Below are 19,741 nucleotides of genomic sequence, written 5' to 3'. Positions count from 1 at the left end.
ACGCTCGATCCCACGTAGAAGGGAAGGACGACAGCCTGTAACTTTGCTGTACCGCCTTTTCCTCCCAAGTCGGCGTATGGCACCTCAATGCCCACGGGAAGGGAGTTAAACAATTTTTTTATGGAGTTTTGCAACATTCGTTGTGCAGTGCCGGATGAAGCTAGTACGGGGCCTGTAGCATATGTTATGAAAGGGCCCTAAATAAAAAAACACAAATATTAAAACACGAATTTTTTACTTGCACAGTAAAGTAATTGCGTTTTTTCATTTGCTATACAGCCAGATAATACGACAAATCGCTAACCGTAAACACCCAGTCGTTCATAAAAGTTGAAGGCAGTATAGTACTATAGTAATAGAGCAAGTGCTACCGGAATTGATAGCTTGAAAGCATTTAGCGTTGGGCCCTTGAAAATGCGGGGCCCGTAGCATATTTAGCTACTTTTGCTGCTAGAATAATCCAGCACTGGTTCGTGTGATCTGCCAACCCTCACCTCCGCAGTGCAGGCGTGCGCCACCCCCAGCCAGCTATTATTCTATACCGATTGTTATTTTTAATGACGATCATGATGGCGTTGACGTAGATGATTTTGATCACAACATTTTTCATCACCACGACGCTGCGACAACCCAAAAGCCTCGACACCGTGAGTTTTGAGACCCTGTCGTCCTTGTGTCGGGCAGAACTGCTTTGTGTTCAGTTTGTTTGTCCTTCCCCTGAAACCTCCCATTAGCACGGTCGGCTAGGTACGGTGTGAAAAAAGTTCAACACACATACAAATTCATCACAGCGCCAGTGTCAAAAACTACCAAAGCCATCCCCTCTAGCCCCCCCCCCTTTACGCCCCCCCCCCCCCCCCCCATTTAAATGTCTACAAAACGCGCACACACGCAGCGAAATCCTCCCCGTGGCTGTGCTCGGAGGTCCGCGCGCGGCTGCTGACGCGAGGCGGTGCTGTTCAGTATTCACGGCGCGTCCTCCTCGAACGAGCCCTACGGCTGCTCCGAATCGTTGCTGTCGACCGCTCACCGCCGGCCCCAATTTACACGGAAGATCCCGCAGTGGCCGTCGTTCGTCTGTGTCAGTGTGTGTGTATATGTAGCAATTTTATTTGGCCAAATTCCAGCTTCGGCGATGAAACACATCGGGTTGACTTTGGCGCGACGAATGTTACACTCACTGCGACGGCGGGTTTCTCCAGTGTAAATACATATTCTGATTCTGGGTGGGGATGTTGCTGCCTGCTGCTTTGTGGAACGGGGGTCGCTTTAAGGTCACTTGAAGGGGTCTCAGAGGCAGCTCTGTTGATATCCGCTTCTCTGGGCCATTTCCTGATATGTACGAACGGTTCACTGCTTTGCCAGGGGTCCGAATGGATTCATCATCTCGTAACGTGGAGGGCAATGTCCGTTGCATGACAGTCAAACCCAAAAATTGATCTCTCAGAGCTGGAATGTAGGCAAATTAAGCCACAGAGACACATTTAACTCGATCAATTTTTGCACGCCGTTCATTTGTGACTACGAGCATGAGCAACGCGGTTTATTCACAAGCGGCTGAGGCCCAAATTCAAACCCATATTATCATAAGTGCCAGCTCAGCACCCTGACCTCTGAGGCCACCCGCCCACCTTATAATGAGTATTTTCTAAGTGGATGTAAAACTGGCAGAGTACCTGGAGAAACCCCACACACACACACACACGTGAGCGGATATCACTAACGAACGCGAAAAAATAATCCGTGCGCGTAGCTTCTTGCTGTTATTACAAATGCGACCCGGATGACGTGAACTCGCGTGTGATGTCCACAGAGGGCTCTCTCCTGTGTAGCCCAGCGTCCGTGTACTCCATTGCCGCTTCTGCTGCCGCAGCAAACTCAAATAGAAAACGCTGTGAGGGTTGTAGCTCAGCTAGGTGTCGCGGTGGGGGCCTGGCGGTGGGCGTCAGCGATGCGTTGCAGCGATTCAATTGCCGACGCCAAGGCCCCTGTCCGCTGCGGCAAAAAAAAAAAACAGCCTCCAAAAAAAGCGGCACGCAGCCACAACGCAGCAGCGTGGCTGGCGAGTGCGCAGGCGGTGCAACTGCACCAGCCCCCCACATCCCCCCCCCCCCACCACAGGCAACGTGGGCCCAGGGGCCAGGGGTCCACGTCAGTCTAGGTGATGCATCATGGCCCACGTCAAATCTCGCCCCACCGCTGCTATGAGCGTCACGCATTGAAACTACAACTCCGGGAGAAATCGCTCTCGAGTATTGTTACAATAATGATAATGGACTGTATGTTGAACTTCTTTCGCACCACCATACGAAGCCAAAACGTGGCAATCGGAAGTGCGGAGGATGGACAATAAACTAACCATACCAAGCAGTAATAAAGGAATGAGTTTTTAATTTAGTATAGTAGCGGAGTATATAGTAATGTAGTGTATGGTGTAGTGTACCGGAGTATAGTGTATAGTGCAGTGTGTATTAAAGTACATAGTTTAGTGTATGTGTGTTGAACTTCTTTCGCACTGTGAAAAACCAAACCGTGCTTATCAGAGGTGCGAGGGAAGGACAGCAAACTAAACACAAAAATCCGTTCTAAAGAAATGAGTTTTCAATCTAGATTTAAAGTGGCATAGCTCCAGTGGCTTCCTGATATCTGAAGGAAGAGCGTTCCAGACGGCCGCAGAAGAGCATCTGAAAGCGCGCGATGCAGTGACCGTCTTTGTTCGATGGCCATGCAAAAACACGAACTCATCATCCCTCCTATAATCACCCAGGAATGTCCTTAACGCTCGTGACGTCACTCCACATCGACCAGCCCCCCTCATTAATATTCATGAGTAGGTGACGTCCTCCAAATGGACACCCCTCCACCCCGCCTCATGAATAATCATGAGCAGGTGACGTCTTCCAAATAGACACCCCCCCCCCTCCATTATTAGTACCCACTATGAGCCAAGAATGCCTGTGTGCATCGCTCGTGACGTCACTCCACATTGACCAGCCCCCCTCATTAATACTCATGAACAGGTTACATCCTCCACATGGACCCCCCCTCCCTCATTAATACTCCTGAGCAGGTGACGTCACTCAACATGGAGCACCCTCCCCCTTCATTAATATTCATGAGCAGGCGACGTAATTCCACATCGAACAGCCCCCCACATTAATAATCATGAAGAGCTGACGTCTACCAAATAGACACCCCCCCCCCCTCCATTATTAATAATTAGCGGGTGACGTCACTCCACATGGGGGGGCGAGGCGCCTCCTCCCCCCTCCTCGGGGTCAACTCACAACCCTCACTACAAAGGCAGAACCCTCACGTCACGTGATCTCCGTAACGCTGTTGAGACATCAGAGTAAAAATGACGTCATGATGAACAGGGGATTATAACCTTAAAATGAAATAAGTCTGTGTCACCGCGCCCTAGCAAATTGCACACGCATTGATGCAATGCTTTTCGCTTGCAAGTTTCAGATGTTACTGCAATACACCCGTCCTTGGACGGGCAAAAGGCTCGTGTCTACATAAACACACCGTACATATTCTTAGGTTTTTTCCGTACATGTTGACGACTTACACCCACAGAGAAGTGCACAACACACTTTAAGGCTGCATCGCAGGGGGGCCTCAGGGGCGTTGAAGATCGGATCCCCGAAGTAGAATGCAGCTGCTCGCCAAACAGAGGCCAGTTGGGAATATTTTGTACAAAGGCAATTAGTCAATCAATGGCCTTTAAGTGTGTAACCACAGCAGCGCCCATCGAGATTCAATTTTCGCATTACCTCCGATGCAAAACTCCTGGGGAATTTGTTGATAAATTACGGATGGCTACTAATTAATAACTCGTTATTCCCTTGAGGGTGACTTTTTTTAAAAATAAGTTGTGAATTTGTGGTGTCGAAGGATAGCGGCACACAATGTGAGTGAGAGAGTATCGCAGACGTCTTCGGCGTCCGGTTTACTGTGTTTTTTGTTATCTTTTGGTTTTTGGAAATGTTTCAATAGAAATGAACAGGCAGCTAGCTGCTGCAGTAGGTATCGAACATTTGTCAAGGCACACGACAGTGGTGTACCAGCACAAATGACACAAACACAACGCTAATTCTGACTTTAAAGGGGGAAAAAAGCTATCTTCATTTCAAGGGTTGTAACCATGAAGATAAACATTTAAATGGTAAAATTCAGAATAAAGCACAAAGTTTGGTTATGGACAGGAGGCTTATGTGTCAGCATGACGCTCCTCCGATTCGCACGGTTGGCTACGCACGGTGCGAAAGAAGTTCACACATACACACATACAACATACATACACCACACATACAACATACATCCACCATGCATACAACATACATACACAATACATACATAACATGCATGCGCCATACATACATACACCATACATACATATAACATACGTGAAACATACATACACCATACATACAACATATATACGCCATACATACAACATACATACACTATATATATACAACATGCATACAACATACATACACCATACATACACCATAAATACACCATACATACAACATACATACACCATCCATACATACACCATACCTACAAAATACATAGATATATCATACAGATATATCATACAGACATACATACTACACCATACATACACCATACATACAACATACATACAGACACCACACAGACATACACACAAACTGAGCCACTGAGAGCCCTGGGTTTCACGTCACGTTTCCCCTACCGGTGACCAAACTGGGTTCTCAAGTGTGGCGAGCTCATGGTCAGAGTGGCCACCAATGCACGCAGAAGCCAATCGTTTTTGCACAAACACATTCGTTTGTTGGCAAAATTACAGCTCCTGAAAATTAAAAATTTCAGTTTTTGCTGTTGTGCAACAAACAGTGGCAGAGCGGGTGGGGATGTGCTGGCTTACTCTTGATGGATTTCAGATGTTGCTCTGTGGTGTCCACTTCTGTGGGCTATTTTCTATCGTGAAGGGTCGCACTGCCCTGGAGGTAGCTTTGAATGAATACGATGCCTAATTGCTTGACACTTACAGCACAATCGGGATCAAACTGGGGGTAAAATACTTTTGATTTTACATACATTTTTATTACGTCGGAAATATTCCATCGTTTAAAATTAAAGAATGTTGTTATCACCGCCATGTGACGAACATTCCTCTGTGCGTGTGTGGGGATCTCAAAGTATTGTTGTGATGTCTCCCTTGGGACGCTACTAGACGGTGCATGGCACGCGCTTTTGCAAGAGTCTCCGAATGGATGCTCGGCCTCGTCACATGACCCCAATAACTTTTGGAAGGCAAAACAAAAATTATTTGGTGTTGAAATAAGGGGGTGACGTCAAAATTATTTTTCTGCTCAAATGTTCGAGGATGGTGCTCACCGCCGGCTTTTCTTGGATTTTCTGTTTGCACATAGTCACTTTAAGATGTTTTCTTGTTTATATTTTTGTTTTTTGTTTGTTGCGGTTGCACCCGATTCAAGAGCCGAATGGCTCACAGGGCTATACCTAATACATCAACTTTGAACTTTGAACAGCTCTGAGGCGTGGTGGAAATTTCCACATTCCTGTGGCAAACGCAACGTTTTCTACACAGGACTACCACTGGCTGCCTTTCGACAAAAAATGGTGACCAACATTTTTTATTGAACAGGGTAGAGGTCAAAAGGATGCATCAACTTCGCATTGGGCTTTGAACTCATAACCTTCGGATTGCGAGCCACACACTAACAGATGAACCACCCAGCCAGATTATTTGGTCTAGGAAACACTCATTAGTATCAGAATGTTCCACACGGAAATTGGGCAGACAGGAAGTCCTCCGAATGGTCAGGAAGGAATGATCTGATAATAAGCTAATTGTCGAGTAATTCTCCCTGTTTGGCATTCGTAATGGTGTAACTGCTGCAATAAATGTCAAGGGATTTTGCGCGAGCGTGCGGCGCGTGTGTGTGTGTGTGCATCTACACAATCTTACAAGAAGTGTGCAGCTGACATCATCGACGATCACAGGTCCCTTGGTCCCCACATCACCCGTTCCAGAGTTGCCTTGCGTTTTGAGATGTTTGAATTTCGAAAAGAAAAATATAGAAGAAGCACTTTCTTCTTGGTTCTTTCGGTAAAGTCACGTAGAAGGGAAGTAATAAAATAATACAAATAAAACATAATAAAATAATTCTCACGACGTTTCAGCCACAACACAAGCAGCCGTACTCAGGTGAAGATACAGCTGTCTGAAAGACAATGAACACTGCTAAGCTTGGCAGCGTATTTTAAGCTGGGTGGGAGGAGAAGAGCGCTGTCTCTCAGACAGCTCTGTCTCCACCTGAGGACGGCTGCTTGTGTTGTGGCCGAAACGTCGTGAGAATTTTATTATGTTTTATTTTTATTATTTTATGATTTCCCTTCTACGTGGCTTTACCGAAAGAACCAAGAAGTTGATTCCCTGCAGTCACGAAAGCTTTAAATCGAAATTTAAGCACTTTCTATCAGCTGACGTATTGTCAGGTGACATGTTGCTTAACTGCATATTTGTTATATCTTGCAGATGGTAGGTTGGCTCAGAGTTGGAATCGCCCGGGACCCGAGGTTTCAAACGAAAGCAGCCACCGCCTCTGTTTAAAGGTGGACATCTGTGGGAGTAGAGCTTTATAGCTCATCGGATTCCTCCAGTATCAATAAATATTCTCATTCTGAACCACGCTTGAGTTATCAAGTGTCGTGGGCACGATGGTCTCAGCCCATTCGCCAAATTACTGCAGCGTCAAATAAGCCCATCAACTTAGACTCGGTTCTGCACTTCATTAGGTGATTTCCACGTTGCTATATGTCACGTATCACCAAATGTGTACAAAATTTTGGTAACATCGCTGTGACAGGTTCCCTGAAACTGAGGAAGGCGGGCAACGTCATAGGTGGCTGAAACATTAGATTCGATGCCTCGATTAAGGATTCCCCCTCTGTGGTGAAGTTAATACAGAAAAAAAAATTTTTTTCCTTTTCCTGATGACGACTGCTTGTGTTGCGATCGAAACGTCGTCGTTTTTAAATCCTTTATATTAAGTTGGCTTGCTTGCTTAGGACCGTGCAAATCTTTCGGTCGTTTTTTAACCCACTTCCCGTGATCCAATCGAGCTGACATTTTGCACACAGACTCGTTGTGCGTGACAATTGATTTTCGTGAGAAAATTTTTTTCCAAAATTTTACACTGTTTAGGGGTAAAAAAATAAAATATTTAATTACCAATTGTTTAATACTGCCAGACAATCATCTGACCCATAGGTGGCAGCGATCTCAAGCCAGAGGACGAGAGGACTATAGCCGCCCTGATGCCACGCATATAAAGGATTTATAGTGAAAAACTTTGTTTTTACGGGTAAAATTTTTTGTAATTTTCTTTGAGCCTATCTACGTGACTTTACCGAAAGACCCAAAGAATATAAAACGGGACATATCATGGAAAGAATAATAATCTCAATACCAAAAAAGAGGAGAGGGCTGCATGCAAATGCATTGCACTGAGTGTTGCATTGTTACGAAACAGACAAAATAACCGGCTATTACAGATTTACCGGGACAGCGACCACAAGAAAAAAGATCCTTGGAAAAATACGGGGACAGGTGGCGTCCCTTACCCATGATCCCTGTGACACCAGCTCAGTGACTACTCTTTGGTTCTTTCGGTAAAGTAACGTATAAAGATAAAATAAGTTAAATACTAGCATATATATATATGTCTGTCTGTATATTTCTGGTTCTGTGTTTTATCTCTCTCTTAAATTTAGCATTCTCAGGAAGAACGTACTCAACCAGGTAGGGTGTTGACTGTCATGTTATCCGACTCTCTCTGTTGTTTTACATTACATTTCTAAGTATACTAGATTTGTGTTTGTATTTCATTTATACCTGATGATGATTGCTTGTGTTGCAATCGAAATGTCGTATGCTAGTATTTAATTTATTATTTTATCTTTATACGTGACTTTACCGAAAGAACCAAAGAGTAATTCCTGCAGTCACGAAAGCTCCAAATTAAGAGCTCAGTGACTCTCACGTGGCCTTTGACGAAGCCGCTGCAAATGCCAAAAACAAAGTGGTGGTGGCCACGTGTGTCTTGGAATGGGTTAAGGAAGTGGGAGGAATTCAGCTGACAGAGCTGCGCTTGTGGCCTATAAGTCAGGCTGACTGCCGTTTGCCTGCCAGTGCGAGGAAAATTAATTGAAAACGCTCCGTCTCGTGCTATCAGAAAATGGGATCGGCTGACTGTGCGCTTGCTTATGGCTTTTTCATGGGTTCGAGCTCATTTTGTATGAGACGTTTATTAATTTTCTCGTCTCCAGTTGGTCCCAAAGGTGGTTTTATTTTCCAACAAGGAAAGATGACAACGCAAGGGGAGTATTGAAGGCAGGAGAAAAGCAATTGGCACCGAATTAATGTTAAGGTCCTGTTGAAGACACATCCGTGTGTATCGATGAAACGGTGATGTAAGCGCTCTCGGCAAGGTCAAATATACGAATGAGGAGGAAGACAAGAAGGAGATGTAACTGCAGAATGAGAAAGGGTAGCAGAGTCAAGATAACTCATGAGTGAGAACACAATATTTAAACAGACCTCTATTGTGTGTCTCCACATACAAATACAAATATCTTCTTGGTTCTTTCGGTAAAGTCACGTAGAAGGGAAATAATAAAATAATAAAAATAAAACATAATAAAATACAATTCTCACAATAATAAAATAATAATAAAATAATAAAACATAATAAAATACAATTCTCTTTATTATATTTTATTTTTATTATTTTATTATCTCCCTTCTACGTGACTTTACGGAAAGAACCAAGAAGATGAATCCCTGCAGTCACGAAAGCTTTAAATCGAAATACAAATATGTTTCAGTCCTCATGCTTTTACCTTTCCAGGCCAATATTAACCAGCAAACATTTGTCATAAGCAGGAAAAGTATGGACCGGTTTTGACTTTGTGCATCTCATCATCAATAGTCAGGTTTAGTTGTTTTGTGTTTTTAACAAAAGCTGCCCAGTTGCCAGATGTCATTGGCAAACGTAGTGAGTTCCAAAAAAATCCCACGAGAGAAAACGCACAGACATTCGGGAGAAAATATTCAGTCGAAAATATTGGTGTCCTCGTGACAACGCAACGATGTGGGACATGACAGTGGTTGCTAGGGATTGCATCACTCATCACAAACCACATGCAACATGGCTGGCATGTCATTGCTCCATGCACTTTTTGCCAGTCTGCCGCTGAAGTAAATATATTTAATGTTATGAATGTTGACTATATTTGTTAGGGTCCGTCCATAAATGACGTCACGCACTTGGGGGGGGGGGGGGGGTCAGATATTTATGACGATGTGTGACGAGGGGGGGGGGGGGGTCTGAGAAATGTGACGTCACATCAAAATGCGCAACTTTAAATAAACATAGACAACACGTTCTAATTAATTAAATATACTTTTTTATAAATTTTCTCCTACAACATCAGAGTGCAGCCCCAAATTAAATACGCACTACAATGACAATAGTTTAAAGTGATTTGAAGCATGTTTTTTTTTTTGGGGGGGGGGGGGCAGAGCTTTGTGACGTCATATTTGAGGGAGGGATCTGACTTTTTGTGACGCCGTGTGACGAGGGGGGGGGGGGGGGGTAAAAATCGTCCAAAATCGCGTGACGTCATTTATGGACGGCCCCTTATTAGTATAATGAATGTGAGGAATGTGACGTTCAGAGTTGTCATTGGTTGTTAGTTCATCGACGATATCGGTTGACTTTCTTTTTACTTTTGTCAATCGGCATTTTGAGTAGTCCTGAGCACCCCAAAGTGATCTCCAAACTTGACACCACTTCATTGGAACTGTAGTCACGGCAAGTCTGACCTTTCACCGCTTCTACAACTGCGACAGACGTTCCGTACTCAAGTCCCAGGAAGATGATGAGGAGGACCCGAAGGAGCATAACGAGAACTGGAAGGGAGATGAGGATGACATTAAGAACCAGGAGGGACACTCCACTTTGTGATAACGCACGTTGACAGCTGCTCCTGGGAGAAAAGAAGGACAAACTTGGACATCGCCACTTACGCTATTTTATTTCTGGTTATGTTTGCTGCCTTCTTCCCACTTCTTCCCCTCCCCATTAAATTGCCGCTGCGGTGGCGAGATGTTAACTACCTCGCCTGGTATACAGGAGGTCGTGGGTTCGATCCCGATCCTGGCGCCTGCTGCTGTGTATTTGGGTTTGCATGTCTCTCTCTCATCATCATCACGGTGGCGAGGAGATGTTAACTACCTCGCCTGGTCTACAGGAGGACGTGGGTTCGATCCCGATCCTGGCGCCCGCTGAGTATCCGGTGTTTGCGTGGTCGCATGGTTTTTTTTCCCTCCACATTGAGAATCAACCTACATTTAGAGTATTTATCTGCTATCAATATCCACATGATGAGCCACTTCGTTGCGCTATCATTTGTGGCCAGGTCGCTTCTTAAAACAATATATATATAGCTCAGTGGGCCTTACCTGGTTAAATTAAAATAGTTAGTTTAGTTTAAATAGTAAAGATACTTCTCCCGATCGTTACCCCTCCTGCGGTAAGGCAGCCAGCCCGGATGCCCCCAAACCGATCCCCTAATTTAGAGGTTCCAATACGCCGAGTTTGTTACACGTTGCCTGCTGCCTCTCTTTGAAATCTACTTTGCATTCTGGGTTCTCGAAGGACAATAACAAACTTCATGGAGATGTCAAAGAGAATAAAAATAAAATTAATAGAAGTAATAATATAAATAAAGTAATAAATAAATAATTATTCTATTATTACTTTTATAAAAAAAAAATTTATTTTATACCTACGTGACTTTACCGAAAAAGCCTAAGAGTATGAATCCGTGCAGTCACGAAAGCGTCAAATCTAGAATGTCAAAGAGAGCCGAGAAGAACAGAAGAACACTAAACAACCACGAGGTCAAGGATGACAAGAGGACAGAGGAGCAGGCCCTCCGGCCCCCACTGGACATCACTGTGAGAAACAGCTTTATAGCTCATCGGATTCCCCCCAAATATTCTGACGCGGAGGAATGGCGGCGTGTGTTACCGCAATGCGAGTGAGCGCCGCCTTCACGGCTGCCCAGCGATCTCTCCGCCGGTCGATGATCACGGAGAAGCCATTTTCAGAATCTCGCAAGCTGCACACGCGCGCACACAAAGACAAAGGGGTCTCCAATGAAAGCCTGCAAAGACGGTTAGAGCAAAGTTGCATCTATTAAGGCCGGCAGGGCGCACGGCTCACTCTGCCTTCCCGGCGCTGATGTTGACACGTTCAATCAGGGAGTCGATGCGTGCGAAGATCCAGGACTGGTTCCGCTGTGGCATGGAATCAAACTCGGGTCACCGGGTTAGTAGCACAGTGAACTGACCACCACGTGACGTACGCATGTGCGCACGCGGCTGTCAATTTAATCTGACTCTGTCTAGGTCAGTGGCTCAGATAATACTCTTTGGTTCTTTCGGTAAAGTCACGTAGGTATAAAATAAAATAAATTAAATCACTTTAATTTAAGTGATTTTATTTATTTTAAGTGATTTTATTAAATCACTTTAATTTAAGGGATTTTATTTATTTTATTTTATTCCTACGTGACTTTACCGAAAGAACCAAAGAGTATAGATCCCTGCCGTCACGAACACTTCAAATCTAGGCTCAGATAATATTTCGGCACACCACATCCAGTATACAGCCTCAAACACACATGCACACGTGCACGTACATTCGTGTCTAGATGCGCGCACGTGCACACACAGTTACATGAGTAGTGTACCAAATAAAACAAAGACAAAGATCCCCCATATAGCCTTAACAGACTGTTGGGGCAAGTGCTGTTAGCGAGCACCTATGAAGGCTGGCACGTTACACGCTGGGATGGGTGGCCAGCACAACGCCTGACCGCACCAGATACACATTTGAGGCTGAGCCAACCTAGAGGAGGAGGCCCAGGACCGGTTCACATCATCGCCACTGGTGTTGGCCAGAAGCAGGACTCAAACTCGGGTCGCCGGGTTCATAGCGCAGCGCGCTAACTACTATGCTACCACTCCCCAAGCACACATGTACACACACACACGCATACAAGCGTACACACACAACGACAGTGGAAGAGCAAAGTCAACAACAGAAACGCAACAGCACAGACATCAACATAGAGCCACAGACCAGAGGTCGCATACGGGTTTTGATTTCCTACCCGTATCCGGCTGCACCAGGGTCGCAAACGGGTACCCGTACCCGGCCGTACCCGTACCCCACCCGTACCCTACCCGTACCCGGCCGGGTACGGGTAGGGTACGGGTATCGGGTACCTGATTGCGACCTCTGGGATGAAGCCATGTTGCAGGCGCGGGTGGGTTGATTCTAGGAACTTGAATTGTGAGAAGAGACAAGACGTTGGGAAATGAGTGACAAACGGTTACTCACCAGTGACTCACGGCCTACCCGTACCCGTACCCGGCCGCACCAAGGTCGCAAACGGGTACCCGTACCCGGCCGGGTACGGGTAGCCGGGTATCGGTCAGGGTACGGGTATCGGGTACCCGGTTGCGACCTTTGCTACAGACGCAACAGCAGAGGCACACGAGCAAGCACAACGGCAGAGACACAACGACAGAGACACAACGACAGAGACACAACGACAGAGACACATCGGGAAAGCTACAACGGCAGAGGCACGGTGGAACTCCAATGCTACACAAGAGACTGCTGATATTGGAATGAAGGAACAACCTTCATGCCACTGACATAGGAGTCGCAGAACAATCGGAAAGTCCCAAGATCAACTCCAGGGGTCGACACATCATTCACACTCCGGGGGTGATTAAAATAGGTACTAATTTGTGGAAAAGTCAACCTGGGTAGTTCTACAGGATTAAATATCCCTGCCATAGCAATGTGGAATTTCTACCATTGGCTCAGAGCCACCGATGAGAATGAACACTGCCCGTTTGCTTATTTGAGTAGGGAGACACTTTGACCTTTGACATCATCATCGTCGTCACCACCACCTCTTGCACCGTGCAATGGCACGACACAAGGCACAGTCTGCACGACACACACGTTCGCGAATGTGAAAGAAACATCACTTGCACCGACGACGCGATCGAACGTAAACATGCAAAGGGGGGCGTACACGCACGGGGAAGTAATTGCACATCAGGAGTCAAATAAGCATGAGAGAGAGAAGCTTAATGTAATTAAAGACTGAAACACAACAGCAACACAAGCGCCAACAAGCAATGTAATGATGTCGTTTGTATTCGCATTTCAATAATGAAAAATGCGTTTTTGTTATATAAAGTACTTATTTCCCTCATTAAAATGCAAATCAATTTATAACATTTTTGACATGCGTTTTTCTGGATTTTGTTGTTGTTATTCTGTCTCTCACTGTTCAAATAAACCTACCATTACAATTATAGACTGATCATTTCTTTGTCAGTGGGTAAACGCACAAAATCAGCAGGGGATCAAATACCTTTTTCTCTCACTGTAATCATAAGCCACGTTAATTAAATGTACGTGTTTGTAACTGTTATAATTTTTATTATTAAGAGAGGAACCGGTGATTTGACGAGCGCACTGCCTTCTCAACTCCGCGACCTAAGTTCCATTCCCAGACACGGCTAACATCAGTGGCAAATTATATCTGAACCCCTGCTATCCCCCCACCCTGGTCTAGCATATTCTTAGGTTTTTTGGTCTAGCAACCCAGTGAGTCCTAGCCGACACGGTGTGGTGAAGCTCTCATACAACAGAGGATCGACAACGGGCTGTAAATGATAAGAAACGTGTGTTTTACCAAACTCTTTAGTTCTTTCAGTAAAGTATCATCGATAGAAAATTAACAGATCACGACGTTTCGACCGTCTTCAACCGAAGACGATCGCTTGTGTGGCGATCGAAACGTCGTGATCTATTAATTATCTACCTACGTGACATTACCGAAAGAACCAAAGAGTATGGATTTCCTGCAGTCACGAAAGCTTCAAATCAAGATTGATGTGTTTTGCCACATTTACTCTTGCTATACACAAACCCCCCAAAAACAGATAAGTAAAACAAAAACGCCTGCCCTGGATATAATTCATTTGGCCATATTTATCCAATTAAATCTGACCCTTAAAAAAAACTCACCGTCATCATCTTAATCACGATCATCATCATCATTATAACCTCGACTTGCCGCTGTTGCACAGGCTCCTATTGACGTTAATGACGGTGCCTGGGATAATGAACACAGCAGTGGCTCCAGGAAGAGAGAAGGGAGGGCATTTCCTCGCTGCTGTCTCAGCACTTGGCCACGCTGCAATGCACACGGCATGCAGCCCTCTCCCTCTCTCCTCTCTCACGTCGCTACCAAATCGCCAAAGGCGGGCACAAGTCACGGAAGGCTGCAGAACGCAGGACGCAAAGAAATAATGCTGCATTCGCGAACCAATACGCCGCGGAGAGCAACGGTTGAGGTGGCGGTGGCTTGGGGAGGGCTTCATCCAGCAGTGGATGGACCATGGGGTTGATGATGATGATGATGCGTGCACGCAAATGCACCCGCGGCACCTCCAATCAGCGCGGTTGGCTACGTACGGTGCGAAAAAGTTCGACATACGTACAAAAATATAAAGGCCCCCCGTGTAGCCTGCTGGGACAAGTGCTGTTTGCGAGCAGCTATGAAGGCCCGGGGGGGGGGTTGTGGCCGGAACCACTGCCTGGTCGCCTTTGTCTCCCGAGTGCTGATGTTTGTACACTGCACCAAGTATTCATTTAAGTGTGAGTCGATCTATGGACGGAGGCTCGGTATTCAGATATTTGTCACTCGTGTTGGACACACAGCGGGAATCGAACTCGGGTTACCGGGCTTGCAACCCAGTGAACTACACTCCAGGCCACCAAACGCCACAACGCACGCACACGAACGCGTGTACATTTTAGCAAAGCGAAGGCATCAGAGATATCGTTCATCGAGATGAGTGGCAAGTGATATTCGTCTTGTTCTTGTCCTCCCCTCTCCCCTTCCCAGGCTAATCAACCTGCACAGACCAGCGTGGCGGTAAGAAAAAGAAACCCTTGACCGAGATGGCGTGGGGGAAGCCGACATGCGTCGGTGGATTGAGAACGGCTGTCATTATTTACGAAAAGCCACCGCCGATTGAACAAATGTCGACGTTAAATTCATTACAAATCTGGCTGTCGCCTGACGAAGCTCGTTGTAATTACTGGCGAAACGTCGTACTCCGATTGTAAATGTTGTGGCCTGACTCTCCAACACACCGAGGCGCTGTACTAGTGACGAATTGGCCACGTTCTGTTTACGTAACAAACCTCACTAATTGGCTGTGTCGGGTGGTGGCGGCTTAACGACACATTTATATACGCACGCAATCTAACCCAAAAGAAAACCTCTATTATAAATTCATGACGACGACGGCGGTGTTTACGGAGATTCTGCATGCGAATTCAGCACGACACGCTCATACACACGGCACGCACACGCGCGCGTACACACAAACACCCGCGCACTTGCGCACACGGACGCGTTCACCTGCACGTTTCAGCGACGGAGACGCAGCGATCGGCAAAGCGAGGTGGCCTGAGCAATCGCCCTTGTACCTTGTGCGCACGTGGAATTAAACGTCCGGCTCGCGACGCTGGGACGTAATCCGCCGAGGCCAAGTTGCAACAAATGTCATCATCGACGCCTTGTTTTCACCCTCCCCGGCCTTCGATGGAGATGAATTCCCCACACCGTGCTCGCCCGGCCAGCAGAGCTTTCGTCCTCTCTGTTCAACGCCCGCAAAAAATTCCGCGCTTTGCGTCGGAGGCGCAATCTCCTCCCCCCCCCCCCCGATCCGATCGCCAGCGATCCAGAGAACGAAGTTCACGTCTCGCGGAAGGTCCCTCCGTCTCCGTGGTCTCCCATCGCTTCGCTCTCCCAGTCTCAGCCGTGCGTCGTCCCTCCCCGAGCAGCCAGAGTCGTTAACCGGGTGACCTTCAAGAATTGTGTCCCCGCGAAACGAACGCGATGTGCCGTTTGCGGTAAAGCAAAAAAAAATCGGCGCGCGCGGCAGTCGACGGCGAGGCAGGAGCAAATAAATGAAGAAAAAAAGCGCGCACGAGGTTACGAGGGGTTTGTGCTGGAGAGAGAGGTGTGTGTGTGGGGTGTGTGTGGGGTGTGTATGTGGGGTGTGTGGGGGTGTTTGGGATGGGTGGTGTCAACTCGCAGGAGCTCGGGACGAATCTCCCGGGGATGTGCGCTGCACACACGTGCTGCTACCACGCTCCGCTTGTGCGCACCTCTCGCTCGCTCTCTCTCGCTCGCTCGCTCTCTCTCGACTACGACACATACATATACACGAACATGCACGGCAGCATGCATGGGAAAACGTATGTGCGCGGTTGCTAAAATAGATGGGGTTTTTTTTTGTTTGGTGGTGTTGTTGTTGTAAAAAGAATAAACAATATGCACGGGTTGTTTAAACAAAAAAAAGACAAAAAATAGAACCCAACGCTCGCAATTTGGTACAGTCCAGCGATTGACGTAGTGTGGCTACGACCGTGGAATTACAATTAGGTTCAGAGGGCTGCAGGATGAACGTAGCCCATGGCTAAAGCGTCCACACGTGTTATTTATTTATATTTACAACAACAAACACAAACATCCCCCTGATAGCCTTAAGAGACTGTTGGGGCAAGTGGGGTTAGCGAGCACCTATGAATGCGGGGGTGGGTAACCAGCACCACGCCCGACCGCCTTTGTCTCCCCAATGGCGGTATTTTACACACCGTACCAGGGACTCATTTGAGGCTGAGTCGACGTCGGGGAGATCCAGGACCGGTTAAGATAATCGTCACCGGTCTTGGCCGTGAGCGGGAATCGAACCCGGGTGGCCGGATTCATAGCGCAGTGCGCTAACCGCTACACTACCGCTCCCCACAACAACAACACACACGCAGAGCGAACACGTTTTTTTATAAAACCGATGCGCACAACGAGTGATCGAGGTGTTTTCTGGCCAAGATCTACCGAACGTTTCGATCCGACGGAGGAAACAAAACAAACGACTCCACACAGAGAGGGCTGCAGTACGGGGAGTGGATCAGAGGAGGAGGAGGATTACACCCTCCTGATTTTTAGGCGATGCACCGACGAGAAAAGATCCACCGCTTGGCGTCGTCTTGCAAAGGAACGCAGCTCGATTTGGGGATTGGCTTTGTTCTTGTTTCGTATCATTCCATCCGCTTCTTTTCCAAAACGAACGCACAGACGTGTAAAAAAATACAAACACATCACACCAACACCTAAATATTTCCTCATTGCAGAGTTGATTGATTAAAAAAATCACCCGTAAAAACAAAGTTTGTCACTATAAATCCTTTATATGCGTGACGGCTAGAGTCCTCTCGTCCTCTGGCTTGAGATGGCTGCCACCTATGGGTCAGATGATTGCCTGCCAACATTAAGCAATTGGTAATTAAATATAATTTATTTTTTCCTAAAAAGTGTAAAATTTTGGGAAAAAAATTTCACGAAAATACATTGTCACGCACAACGAGTCTGTGTGCAAAATGTCAGCTCGCTTGGATCACGGGAAGTGGGTTAAAAAACGACCGAAAGATTTGCACGGTCGTAAGCGCGCAAGCAAGCAAGCAAGTGAACTTAATATAAAGGATTTAAAAAACAACTATGCACGTGACATTGATATGGCAAGGCTCTGGTCAACGAGATGTTAACTACCTCGCCTGGGAAACAAGAGGTCATGGTTATTCTTTGGTTCTTTCGGTTAAGTCACGTCTAAAGATGAAATAATAAATTATATAATAGCATATTACGACGTTTCGATTGCAACACAAGCAATCATCATCAGGCATAAAAGAAATAGCAACAAAAATCTAACTAGAAAACTATAGACTAGTTAGATTTTGGTTGCTATTTCTTTTATGCCTGATGATGATTGCTTGTGTTGCAATCGAAACGTCGTAATATGCTATTATTTAATTTATTATTTTATCTTTAGACGTGACTTTACCGAAAGAACCAAAAAATAATTCCTACAGTCACGAAAGCTCCAAAATTAAGGAAGAGGTCGTGGGTTCAATCCCGACCCTGACGCCTGTATATTTGCCAATCATGACGACAATGATGATGATGATGATGGTAACGGTGATTATGACGATAATGATGCTGCCAGTGATGATGACGAAATTACAATTAATGATGATGCTCCTGTTACTGAGCCGACCTGGATCAGTCAGGCTAAACCAATCCTACAGTGATTTGAAGCTTTCGTGACTGCAGGAATTACTCTTTGGTTCTTTCGGTAAAGTCGCGTAGAAAGAAAATAAATGTAATAATAATTAAATAGAGTATTTCATTTATTTTCTTTCTACGTGACTTTACCGAAAGAACCAAAGAGTAATCCCACAGTGTCATGAGAAGGCATCGTAATTATTGGCGCTGATGGGGCCAATAACTCAGAAGCGTACGAGTTCTGATCCTGGTTGGTAGTTGACTCAGCTCATCATCCCTCTAGGGTCGATAAAATTAACACCACTGTGTGGAGAAGCCAACAGTGGTTGTTCTATGGTTAAGACTGATCTGTCCAATTCATTTTTAAGCACATGCAAACAGGGTAACAGCAATGCAGAGTTACAGCCTTTGTCTATCCACTGCTAGAGGGAGGACTTCGCTTATCACGTCCGCCATTGAGGTTATTCGACAATACTTCACTACGGCTGCTCATTGGTTGCTTGGTGAGTGAAGGCGTGGCCCAGAACTGGTTCAGATGTCACTCACCACTGATGTCAGCTCTAGCCTGGAATAGAACTCATGTTTTGCTGGGTTCTCAGCGCAGTGTGCAAATCACTGCACCCCCCCCCCCCCACTCCGGCCCCAGAGAAGGGTTTGAGATCAAATTATATTGTCAGGGCTCTTTAAACTTACCACGATTCTAAGTATGTATGTTGAATTTCGTTCGCACCGTACACAGACAACTATGCTAATCGAAGGTACGAGAGAGGAACGACAAACTAAACACAAAACTAAGTTCTGAAGAAGTCAACTTTCAATCTAGATTATTTAAAAGTGCATAGCTCCCAGTGGCTTCCGAATATCAGAAGGAAGAGCGTTCCAGACGGCCGCGGAAGCGCCTCTGAAAGTGCGCTATGCGGTGTCCGTCTTTGTTCGATGGCGTAGACCAGAAGCCGCTTCTGCGAGGACGACCGGGCCTCGCGTGATGGTTCATGCTCCTTGACGAGATCAGTGTCCACATCGCTCACGATTCTGGGTGCAGGGTCAAGACTAGCGATGGAGTGGCAGCCAATGGAGGGGGGGGAGAGGTGTTTGAGAGGAGAGTTCCACCACGGAGATGGAGCGATCGGTCACTGTGCAGGCGTTCGGTAGATTTTGACATCGCATGGACCGTGAGAGATGGCGACATCAATGGATTGCAACAACAAGCAACAGCTATATATTTTTATTTTATTTTATCAGATAAGGCCCACAGGTGCTATATAATGCTTTTTTCAGAAGCGACCAGGCCACGAATTAGTTACCACAGCCAAACGCTCTAAATGCACGTTGATTCTAAATGTGGAGGGGAAAAAATGGAGGACCTGGAGAAAAATCCACGCGACCACGGGGAGAGAGGCATGCAGACTCCAAATATACA

At 46.1% G+C, this 19,741-nt stretch overlaps 1 protein-coding gene across 8 annotated transcripts in view; it reads right to left on the bottom strand.

Annotated features, from left to right (window-relative positions):
• The window catches only part of LOC133357615 (guanine nucleotide exchange factor DBS-like), a 198,514-nt gene that overhangs the window by 141,029 nt on the left and 37,744 nt on the right, over positions 1 to 19,741 (bottom strand). For 6 of the 8 annotated variants that reach the window (XM_061575651.1, XM_061575648.1, XM_061575649.1 and 3 more), the window contains exon 4: positions 11,121 to 11,211. In XM_061575651.1, coding sequence (XP_061431635.1) covers positions 11,121 to 11,211 — 91 coding nt within the window. Of the gene's footprint in view, positions 1 to 11,120; positions 11,212 to 15,615; positions 16,393 to 19,741 lie in introns of those variants that run through there. The other 2 variants (XM_061575652.1, XM_061575653.1) reach the window with 2 other exon arrangements.

This window comes from Lethenteron reissneri, chromosome 58 (genome assembly GCF_015708825.2).
Source record: "Lethenteron reissneri isolate LAM-NWPU_2019-01 chromosome 58, ASM1570882v1, whole genome shotgun sequence".
NCBI lineage: Eukaryota > Metazoa > Chordata > Hyperoartia > Petromyzontiformes > Petromyzontidae > Lethenteron > Lethenteron reissneri.
Note: the sequence above shows the minus strand (reverse complement) of the source record. Positions and strands in the feature narration are given on the sequence as shown.